Consider the following 11,822-nt stretch of genomic DNA (forward strand, 5'->3'; position numbering starts at 1 on the left):
ATTGATATATTGTTTGTTAAAATATAACTATTTGAAAACCTGGAATCTGAGGGTGGAAAAAAATCTAAACATTGAGAAAATCGCCTGAAAAGTTGACCAAATAAAGTTCTTAGCAATGCATATTACTCATCAAAAATCAAGTTTTTATATATTTATGGTAGACAATTTACAAAATATCTTCTTGGAACATGATCTTTACTTAATATGCTAATGATTTTTGGCATAAAAGAAAAATCGATCATTTTGACCCATACAATGTATTTTTTGCCTATTGCTTCAAATATACCCGTGCTTCTTACTTACTTTTGTGGTCCAGGGTCACATATGTGAATAACTCAATTTTGACGAAAATGTCAGATAGAACCTTATAATTCTAAGGTGACGAAGTATCAAAATAATTAGTAATGTTACACCTCACTGGCAGCTGCAGGTTCAGTTTCATTGTGATTAGAGGACGAGTCATTGGTAGTGTTCATCAGCGCATCAGTGTGATTAGAAGGCATCTCACTGCCATCATCCACCAGTGGAATGCCATTTTGATTAGGTGACAATTTAATAACACCATTCGCCTGTAAGAAATGGATTTACAGAGGGTTAAAAAAAAAAAAAACATGACAAATGATTCACACACACACACACACACACACACACACACACACACACACACACACACACAAGCAAATGATTTTTTTTTTTCGAAATATGAAACGTTATCATAAACATGGGATGTTTCTCAGTGAATGTGATAACCTGCATTACACTGTCATCTTCTGTGTACAGTAATACACAGCACTTTCAAATCATAGCAAAATAAATACAATATTAAATATAATTCTGATCATAATAATATAAAATGTGTCCACACCATTGTTTATTATAAAGTAAAACATTAAGGCCCGGTTTCACAGACAGGGCTTAGACTAAGCCAGGATTAGGCCATAGATCAAATAGAATTTAAAGTAATTTTTATAAACATGCTAAGAAAAAAAAAAAACATTACTGGTGTGCATCTTAAAACAAAAAAAAAAGGCACTGGTATATTTTTAAGATCAGTCAGTGCAAGTTTATTTCAGTTGAAACAGCTCAGACTTACATTTTAGTCTAAGACTAGGCTTAAGCCCTGTCTGTGAAACCGGGGGTAAGACCATTGCTGTAATAAGTCAGTTATAATTGGTGTTTTAATGTAAGAATTTGTGAATCAAACCACCTAAATCACACACACACACACACACACACACAAAAAAAGTTTCCAATTTGCACATCTGAATCTGATTTTTATTTTTATTTTTTGTAGGCAAACTGATTTAAGTGCTCATAGTATATTACCTGATCATTGTGCTCCGTCCTGGTGTCTGTTTAAACAACAATAAACTCAGTTAAACACACATTACTTTGGTATAGACAAATATATATTGTATTGTATATGTGTTGGATCATCCCTAGTATTGATGCAAATGAACTGGTGAGTCATTTTTGTTTACACCAGATTATGGAAACAGACTGAAAGATCCCAGAGAACCAGTTCGCGTAAAATAATCAGACTTTTCATCACTAAGTTTACAACTCACCTTTTCTTAGACAGTACAGTAAATAAATAGCGACAGCCACCAGCAGCAGAACACCAACAGCAGCAACACATATTCCTGCTACAGCAGCCGAAGACATACCTGGATCTGAAACGGCTAAATAGAAGAAGTCATTATTAATCTGTATTGTTAAAAGCATTATATACAAAATAAAAGTGATATAAAGAGCAACTATTTTTATCAATGATTTTTACCAATGTGTTTTTTTCAAGTATTTACACTTTTCCTGCTTTAGTCATCAGCTGATATTGATTTAACTCACAAATGACCACAATGATTCTTCATGACCTGGTGGGTTTTGAAGAACAGCAGCTAAAACAGCATCAGAAAAAGACTAATTTCAATGTTAGCATTGCTCTTGTGAAGAGCATATTTTAGTTTCGTCACTAGACATGAATAGGGATGCACCGATACGAATCGGCCGATCATGCTTGCGCGTTTTGTCAGTAAAGCCGGTTCTGTAATCAGCGGTAAATGCCATCAGGTGCATGATTTCACGTTGAGCCGTATATACTACACACAGCCGTTGTTTACCGACGAGCTGCGCAAATCAATGTTCATTATCAGTGTGAATGTGCGCAGCTCGTCTGTAAACAACGGCTGTGTGTAGTATATACGGCTCAACGTGAAATCACGCACCTGATTACAGAACCGGCTTTAATGACAAAACGCGCAAGTGATCGGCCGATACGGATCGGTGCATCCCTAGACTTGAAGGTGATGATCTTAATTATAGTTTAGTACTAGGGCTGCCAACTAATTCTAAAACTTTCTGACAACTTTCAGAAATTATTGAGAAGTTTCCAGAAATGTTCCACTCCATTTAATAGAGACCATATATAATTACTGGGTAATTACTTGGTTAAAAAAACTATTTAAAAATTACTCCAAGGAACTAAACTTAATGATACTCACCAGTGACTGTAACACTGAAGCTCCTAACTATGCTGAATCTGCTGCTGTTGATCTGTAGTTTATAAACTCCAGAATCTGTGATTGTGGTGTTTGTGATGGTTAGAGATCCAGTCTGATGATCCAGCTTCAGTCTGTCTCTGAATCTCTCATCGCCATCTTTACACTGAACATCTGTACAGATCTGTCTGGGTTCTTCGCTGATTTCAGCGATGCAAATTCCATTAAAATGCCAGGTCATCAAATCGTTAGGGTTTTTCATTACACCAGGATTTAAAGTAACGGATTCTTTCTCCTTCACTGACTTTCTCTGTAATTCATCTCGTTGAGCAGTAGAAACACCTGAAACACAAACCAACAGCTTACTGAATGATATTTATACCGAAACATAAAACCTGAAATAACTCTGGATATGAAAATGATTGAGCAAGCAACATGTATCACTGTTTTGCACTAGTTTTCTTAAAATTTTATTTACATCAGTTTCCTTGTTGGAACAAATGATAGAAAACCATTATTGATGTGATTTAAATCTGCTTTTAAACACGACTCACCATGAACAGTAACATTGAAGGTCTTTTCGCCGTTGCTTATGGTAGTTATAATCTTTAATTCATAAAGTCCCGTGTCTGTGGTTCTGATGTCTCTGATAGTAAGAGATCCGGTTCGATGATCCAGCTTCAGTCTGTCTCTAAATCTCTCAGTATCATTATTACACTGAACATCTGTGCAGATAAAACTGAGATCTCCAGTGATTTGAGCTATTCTAGTGTCGAAAATATACCATTTTATATCTTCTTGCAGTTTTGTTTCAACTTTAGTGTGTAGAGTGACTGAATCTCCATCCATCACAAATGCTGACAGTCCATCAGTGCCAGCACTAAAAACATCTGGAGAAAACATTTAAACATCAATTATAAACCAAACCAAATTATTCAGCAGTAGTGAAATAGGGCTGTCACTGTAAATAAATCTTCCAACCAGTATGTAAACAATTGTGTGATAAAGCATTGTTGCACAACAATAAAACAGAACTACAACAAATATTTGTTAACAAAAACTAAGACATCTTGGAGGCATGGCACTTAGCATGGGTCATAGCAAGTTCATTTCCAACCTGCTGCTGCACACCTGCCTGTGTAATTTCAAGCACTTTTTAAGCATTTTGATTGGCTGCTTCAGATCTATTTGATTAGGGTTGTAGCTAAACTCTGCAGGACAGTGGATCCCCAGGAAGATAGTTAGATAGATAGTTTAGATGAAGTTGCACCTTGCATGCTGAGGACATCTACTGGTTAAAGTCGTGTAAATGCAAAAAGAACAACAAAAACTGAAACTGAAAGTAAGAATAAAATTACTCTTTAAAAGACGATAACTGTCTAAAAAGAGGGACGGATTGCCAACTCCTCTCGTATTTAAAGGATCTCATGTACCCTAAAGCATCTGGTGTCTGGTGTCTTTGCAAAACGTAGTAGTAGCAGGTCACCTACAGCTTCATTAGTCGGATATAGGAGACATGGCTGCATTTATAAAGTAAAACATGTAACAACAAGCAGCAAGTTCATCATTGTTTTAGCAAGACTTAAGAGTGATCGCGTTGCAACAGCCTTCACATTAACCCACACGGCATATGTCACATGGGTATTTGTGCTTCCGTACAATAAAAGTATTTTTCACAAATTCACAATAAATATTACCCATTACGAATATCATAAATATCTATATTCCACAAAAAGCCCTTAAGAATATTGTGCTGTTACAAAATATTGATTTTAATTTTAGTAGGCTACTACTTTGAAAACACATTAACTTTTGGTTTTATGCTCATGCATAGCCTATTACTTATTTGGCTTAAGTTTTTATCCAAAGCGACTCAAATTACATTCAGTGTACAATGAATAGTTCACATAACGATTTAAAATATTTTTGGGTAATGATTTATTTTTGAATTGGTTTACTGACTGTAGGATACAATAATGCCCCTCATGGCTGAGCACATGGACGGCTGTGGATAAGCGCTTTGTTTTATAGCTGACAAGAAAAGAGATTGTTACATGAAATGTCTTACCATGTGCGAATAAAAACAAGAATGCCGTGATTAAAATAATTCGAAGCTTCATTTTTTTTTTTTAAATAAAAATAACAATACAGTTAAAAAAATCGGATTTTCATTCATTCATTCGTTGCTTTGAGTTCTTCTTCATCCTTTTTTTTTTTTTGGCGGGTGGCATCCAACGTTACGGTGCAATACCGCCACCTACTGTACCGGAGTGAGAACCTAACAAATGTAAACCCCCAAAAACAAAAACAAAACATAAATAAAAAATATAAAATATTATTAATAATAAAAAATAAAAATCTTTATATCCAATTGATTAACTCAGATTCCCTCAAAAATAAAATTAAAGAATTATAACTTCCAGCTTGATTAAGTATTTGCTTTATATTCCTGATTTTGTTGTGGCACCTTCATCATCCATCCTTCCAGCTTCCACTGAAGACAGGAGGATTCAGAGGATCCTGGATCTGGGTGGATTGGGAGAAATGATAAAGTGTCGTTTTCTACCAACGTGGAGATAACTCCCTTTCATCATAAAACTAATCTTTAAATTATTTTATGTATTTATTTATTTATTTGCACAGGCCTATCTAAAGGGTTTGTAAGGATCCTCGTCGGCCCAAAGGTGGAGTCCAGTGACCCTGGTCAAAGGTTTAATGCATGTTGGTCCTTTCACAGCACTTAATTTATCAAGATTTAGTTTACATTTTAATTTAGCTCCATATTCATATTAATCTGACTACAGTTTTAATTGATTATTAAATTTAGATTAAAAAAAATTGTATTTCCAATCAAAAGCTGATCACAAACCTCGATTATTAATTCATTTAGATATTTGATCATTCTAGACGTTATTTTCAAGTGTTCATTCATCAGGGATCCAATGTGGCTTTTATGTCTCATGTTGGCCTTTACATGGATCACACAAACACAAACTTGCCAGTCTGATTTTAGTCAGAGGTTGTAGGTTGACTAAACACCTAATATCTGCCGCCTACTGCTTGATTTTGATAAAAGGTATAGCTAACTAAGTCATTTCCCATACAGTTTGCTAGATTAGCGATACACAGAAATCAAAAGGTCATGCAATAATACCATTAATCTGGGTGCCTTTAGTTTGTAAATCCTGGCCATAGTAGCATGGGAGAGGCCTGGATGCTTAGCTCCAGAGACTCTCACATATGCAGTGCGAGGGTTTATCTGAATACAGAATCCCAGTGTTTTGTCACTTGCCTTACCTGAAAATGGTGTTTTGAATGTTATCACATGAACATATAAAGATCTTTTAAGTTATTGTTGCTTGTTTCAGAGAGAAAAGGGAGTATATATGGGCTAATGCTGACAAAACAGTCCTGACCCATATGCCCAATCCTCAACTTCTTTTACAGTTTTTTGTTTTGTCCTTTTTCTTTTCTACGTAAAAACATTCCACCCCCTAAACCATAATGCTCAATCATCTACATACAATGGCCTGCTCACACCAATGTCAATATTAGAAAAAATTTGACTTATCATTAAGTTCATTGAATGGGACTACTTACACTACCTTGTGATTTCCATTCTCAATTGGAAGAACCTGAGAATATGTAGAACGCGCCCTTACCTGTTGTTACAATTCGGCGGCACCAGAGGGCACTCTGCCACTCCATGAATGCTCACACCACACAGACTCATGCACCACACCCTTGAACTGCATTTCCCATAATCGTGTACATGAAAAATTTACAAATATCCATCCTCCCATCCAGTCCTGCCTCCGCCATTTCCACTGTTATCTAACAGCCCTCCACTCACCCTCAGTCCTGAATTTGTATTGCAAAGGACAAGGAGAAAGCTGACCTGAAGCAAGCACTGCTAAAGAAGTTCAACATCTCTCTAAAGACCTACCATCAGTGTGTATGATCTACAGCTGGAGAGTAACCAATGGCGATTTACTATTGGATAAAGAATCTGTACAAATGATGAAAACAACCAGAGGAGCACTACAAAGAGGAGATGTGTGAGGTCATCATCCTGAACAGCTTCTTTAGGTGCTACCCAGGATACACACACAGGTTAGAGAGCACGAGCCAAGGTCAGGAATGGCAGTGGCAAAGTTTGCTCAGCAAAACCTGAATGCATTTTTACATGTCTAAAGTCAATCCTGCTTCCACTAAAGAGCTCTGCCCAAGAGTTGCTATTTATTACCACTTCATCCAGGTATGCCACAGAGCAGTCAAAAGGAAGCACATGAATTGGAATGGTCTTAGTGGTATTTGGAATGTGGTGTGGGGTCTAGACTCAAAGCTGAGGGGTACTTGCCAGTACCCCTTACACTAGTCTAGCGTGGTGATGTACTGGGCTCTTCCAATCTTCTTTAGCAGGTCTTCCACTCTTGTCAAGAGGTATGCATTAAACTTAGATTCGGCTTTGGGCATTTTAGAGGCTTTTCAGAATCTCAACTGTAGTGGGTAAATCACCAGTTGGAATCCACTGAACCTTTAGATAATGTTTTAATTAAAGAAAAAAGACAATAAGAATTAAGCAGAATATATGATTGGACACCACTGGGGTTTTTCTGCACAGTGGACTCCTGGTCCCTTATTGAGAGAAAAAAAAGTATTAGATATGAGTTAAAAAATACTGTGCTTCTTTTACACTTTCTCATTACAGTTCAATAATTCTGCAGGTTATAGTGTCTTGAGTTGTGCATAAAAGCAGGAAGAGACCCTTAACCTCATACTCTAAGTGCCAGTTGTCTCATGCACAAGATGTTTGTCCACCCAGCAGATCAAACCACATTTCTGAAGAAAGCCGACCACAGCAGCTTTCGGTTTGACTCAGAAACTGATCTTAAGTAATGTGAGATACACACTCTTTGTAACTTTTTGAACTTAGTATTTCTGCACAACAATTGGCTAAACTGAATATATATCGTATAATCCATTTTAAAAACACTAGAGCTGGCTAGATTAATATTTTTCTTATTACAGGAGTAATATTCTTCTACATACTCTTTCACATATTTGGCACAGTCAGACAGCTATACCTTTCATAAAATGTCCATGTTTTCCACCATTATGAACATTCCTATAGATAGATAGACAGACAGACAGACAGTTAGACAGATAGATAGATATTCAGAACATGTTCAGAGAATGCTATGGTGAACTGAGCGTCAGACTCTAAAGGGGAGGATTCATCACCAGAATAACAGGTTGAGTGTTTTGAGCAAACAGCAGCACACATTAGATCGGACTTTCACTGAACCATTAAGGAAAATGTTTAATGCACTTGTTTTGTTCTGTTTGTGCTGGTTGAGTCTCATGGGTAAGTTATATAAGCATCTTTATAATTTAAAGTTAAAGTTTCTTTCAGTACTATTATATACCAGACTAATCAATATCATGATATTTACTTTGAATTGTTGAAGTTCAATGTTTTAATCGTAATTTTAATTTTAAATTTCTATGCCTAATTTCTAATTTCTATTGTGACTGTTAATTTCTCTTGTTCAGAAAGCCAAAACCTCAACAGAACCACTTTCAAATTCCAGGCGTCTTTGGTTACTTTAAATATCTTTATTTAAAAATGTACAAATGCTAATTCTTACTAGCAATTTCACAAAAATATATTTAAAATAATCCAGCTGTAACCATAAATAACTTCAAATGTCGTGGACAAAAGGATAAGAACCCTAAGTGAAATAACAGAATAAATAAATAAATCTTTTTGAAATTACTGAGCAGAATTTAACTTTTAAGCTTGAATTATTGTGCATTTAGTTTTGTTTATAATAGTTGATGTAACTTCACACATTGATTTTACTCTAGACAAAATATAAATATTGGTTTATGCTTATCTGCCTTACATTTCACTTTGCTGCTCGGGATGTTGTTCAGTTCATATTTAACCAATTCAATCTACAGCTGATTTTAGGCTAATAGAAACCATCAGAAGCTTTAATTTCCTCATGTTAATGTTCTTCAGGTGTATTTGGGACTGAAACAAATGAAATAAAGTCAGTGATGGACGGAGATTCTGTTACTCTAAACAGTAATGTTGCTGAAATACATGAAGATGAAGACATGCTGTGGATATTTGGTGCTGAAAAGACTCTCATAGCTAAAATTAAACGAAATAAGCAAAACTTTTTCACATATGATGATGTTCTTTATGGGAGATTTAGAGACAGACTGAAGCTGGACAATCAATCTGGATCTCTTACCATCACAAATATCACAACTCAACATGCTGGACTCTATGAACTACAGAGAAGTGGAATCAAGTTGTCTTCAAAAACATTCAGTGTTTCTGTCTATGGTGAATAGAGATGATTTGTCCAAACATTCACATTTTTTTATTTGATTAACTATTGACATATTTAATAATTTTATGTATTGTAATCACAGACACACTAACTCAAAACACTGAACAAAAAATATGACTGAAAAGATATATGTTTTTCAGCTCGTCTGCCTGTTCCTGTCATCAGCAGTAACTCTTCACAATGTTCATCATCATCATCATCATCATCATCACAGCAGAATTGTTCATTGTTGTGTTCAGTGGTGAATGTGAGTGATGTGACTCTCTCCTGGTACAAAGGAAACAGTTTATTGTCCAGCATCAGTGTGTCTGATCTCAGCATCAGTCTCTCTCTACCTCTGGAGGTGGAATATCAGGATAACAACACCTACAGCTGTGTGATCAACAATCCCATCAACAACCAAACCACACACAACATCAACATCACTCAACTCTGTCAGCCATGTTCAAGTACGGTGCTGCTTTTATGATTTTATCTCTGTATTTTGTTGTAGATCAGACTGTCACATTCACCTCTTTATTCTTACAGCAATGGACCCAGACTCACCTTCACAACAAGACTCACTTCTAAAATTGTTGATCTCTGCTGCTGCTGGATTTATTTTAATTGTAGCCATAATTGGGATCTTCTGGATCTGTAAGAAATACAGAAGAGTTGATCGAGAAGGTAAGTGTTACCTACTAGTTTTAAACAAGTGTTTTAAAAACACCTCTAAACATTTGAATCAGTTGAAAGCCCTTGAAATATTATGTTTGTAATTTCAGCCAGCATAGTGTTCAGCTGAACATTTCTAGAAATGACCATGTAATTTGACTAGCTTCAATGAAAATTATAAAGTCAAGAATAAAGTTCTAATTATTGCATACTCTAAAATCTAATTTAATAATGGCATCACAAAATGCGTACATTTGTGCATTATATGTTGTGAAGAAACAGATCTGTTTGTTTTAATCTATCATTATTGTGCTTCAAACAGCTCAGACTTCTGATGAAGAAATTACTTACGCCGAAACAACGTTCTACAAAAGAAACACACGCAAATTGGTAAAAAAAACTTTATTCTCTGCATTTAGTCTCTGTATTATTTTAGCAGTGAGTCCGATTTTGATGTGTCCGTTTATGTCTGTATAATGATTAGATCAGATATTTACAGGCCCCACTTTATGTTAAACACTATGTACTTAATAATAAAAATAATAAATTGTTAGGTACAGTGTACACCTACTGTTGTTATGATGAATTGCAAAATACTTTTTCTGCTAATACGGATAGGACAGGATGTTGTTATTGCATTTATAAAGTTGTCAGTTTTTCAGCTTACATGTTTATATTTGGCATAATCACAGGCCTGTGCAGTTTATGGTACACTATTAGAATTACAAATGGTATCTTTTTGAGTTACAATAGCTTGTTTTGGGGCAGAAATGCCAGAATGATAGGTATATAAAGATAATATAACCCTAACATTACTTAATTTCAATATTTGATTTGAAAGAATATGTGTTAACTTTTAAAAGGCAAACAATTTTAACACTATGTTGCATGTTTTATAGAAAGTCAAAAAGGAGGATAGCGTGGACTATGTACCTGTCGTCATGAGATGATGATCAAACTTCAGTCTTTTTCTTCAGTCCCAAATACAATCGTGGGATCACCTTCATTAAGAAACTCTGAAGACACCCTCAGATTCAGAGTCTATGGTTGAGTTCTTGCACTGGTAAGAATTACAACAACAACAACAACAACAGCAAATGTACATGGATGATGTGATATAAAACCAGAAAACCTAAAGCTAGTATTGAAAGCATACATTTTTTACCCTTCCTGCATAATCATTTGAAAACCATGTCTCCTCCATCAACTGTGCAGATTTTAGCTTCCGTTTACCATATTTTATGTACGATTTTTAGTGTTGATATATGAATAAACGTTAAATTAAATCGGTTTGTCATATAAAGGGATTGTGTCTCTTCAAAAGACTTGTATTAAACTGCTCTATTCATATTACTTGTATGACTTTTTATAAGTGTAAAATGTTCATTAAATGGACGGAAATGAAGATTAAAGAAAGTCTTATGGGTTTGGAATGACATTAGGTTGAGTAAATGACAGAATTTGCATTTTGGGGTCTAACAACGTATTGAAGAAAACAACCTCTGCATACCATATATCTGCAAACCATAAATGTTCATCAGAACAAGTCGAAGTGAATGCTGCTTCATTCTGTGAAATGCGGTTTGGTAGACAAACGTCTTCTGCATGAGAAAATGTCTGCTGCTGTATGTTTGTGTTTGATGTCTGTTCATGAGTTTGTGTCTGAGGTGTCAGTAATGTAACTGTGTTTATGGCATGTGGTTGAAGGGTGTTTTTCCATTTCTGCCCATGTTTTTAACAGTTTGACACAGTTCTCATCTGTACTCAAAGCAAACAACAACAACAAAAAAATCATATCCAATCAAACAAAACTTGTTGTGTCTGTGAAACATGACCTGAATATTTAAAGGCATGTGTATATCACTATAAACCCATGAACTTATGAACTCATGCTGTGAATTTGTAGACAAGCTCTGTTAGCTTCAAGAGTTTCCAGCTCTAGTAAGAATAACAGACGTTATAAAGGGGGGGTTTTCACCAGGGTGATTACATTGCATTCATACCCTTATTTGGGACAGTTACATTTAGCTCAGAAGCATTCACATATTTTCAGCAGGGCATTGAAGTTATTTGTAATAAATTAGCAAAAATGTTAAAACCCTGTTTTTGCTTTGCCATTACAGTGTATTGACTGTAGATTGATGTGGGGGAAAAAAAGTAATTTAAAGCAGTTTAACGTAAAGAAGCAACATAAAACGTGGATCAAGGGGTGGGAATACTTTTGCAAGGCATTGCATTTATGAATTTGACTTTACTTGCAACACAATCACTGATTAGCATCCAGAACTGTAAGGGACAGAAA

At 35.4% G+C, this 11,822-nt stretch overlaps 2 protein-coding genes across 2 annotated transcripts; one reads left to right on the plus strand and one right to left on the minus strand.

The window, feature by feature from the left end:
* Window positions 1-407: 407 nt before the first annotated feature.
* On the minus strand, window positions 408-6,231 carry LOC141337983 (uncharacterized). The gene is made up of 5 exons (XM_073843557.1): window positions 6,161-6,231; window positions 3,053-3,378; window positions 2,502-2,840; window positions 1,327-1,352; window positions 408-569 (listed from the first exon to the last, which is right to left on the minus strand). The coding sequence occupies exons 1-5, from the start codon at window positions 6,229-6,231 to the stop codon at window positions 408-410; spliced, it is 924 nt and encodes a 307-aa protein (XP_073699658.1).
* Window positions 6,232-8,552: 2,321 nt separating this feature from the next.
* LOC141337984 (SLAM family member 9-like) lies at window positions 8,553-10,470 on the plus strand. Its single transcript, XM_073843558.1, has 5 exons — window positions 8,553-8,859; window positions 9,007-9,315; window positions 9,425-9,538; window positions 9,843-9,910; window positions 10,420-10,470. Exons 1-5 carry the CDS (start codon window positions 8,565-8,567, stop codon window positions 10,468-10,470), a joined length of 837 nt encoding a protein of 278 aa, XP_073699659.1. The 5' UTR covers window positions 8,553-8,564.
* The last annotated feature ends 1,352 nt before the right edge of the window (window positions 10,471-11,822 follow it).

This window comes from Garra rufa, chromosome 7 (assembly GCF_049309525.1).
Source record: "Garra rufa chromosome 7, GarRuf1.0, whole genome shotgun sequence".
Lineage (NCBI taxonomy): Eukaryota > Metazoa > Chordata > Actinopteri > Cypriniformes > Cyprinidae > Garra > Garra rufa.

Coding starts and splice junctions, on each gene's coding strand:
- LOC141337983 (XM_073843557.1), bottom strand. CDS start 6,231: ATGAGTCTGTGTGGTGTGAGCATTCATGGAGTGGCAGAGTGCCCTCTG. Junction 2,841..3,052: donor CTTCAATGTTACTGTTCATG/GTGAGTCGTGTT, acceptor TTTGTGTTTCAG/GTGTTTCTACTGCTCAACGA. Junction 1,353..2,501: donor CTTCAGTGTTACAGTCACTG/GTGAGTATCATT, acceptor TTGTTTAAACAG/ACACCAGGACGGAGCACAAT.
- LOC141337984 (XM_073843558.1), top strand. CDS start 8,565: ATGGACGGAGATTCTGTTACTCTAAACAGTAATGTTGCTGAAATACAT. Junction 9,316..9,424: donor ACTCTGTCAGCCATGTTCAA/GTACGGTGCTGC, acceptor CTTCACAACAAG/ACTCACTTCTAAAATTGTTG. Junction 9,911..10,419: donor AAAGAAACACACGCAAATTG/GTAAAAAAAACT, acceptor CATGTTTTATAG/AAAGTCAAAAAGGAGGATAG.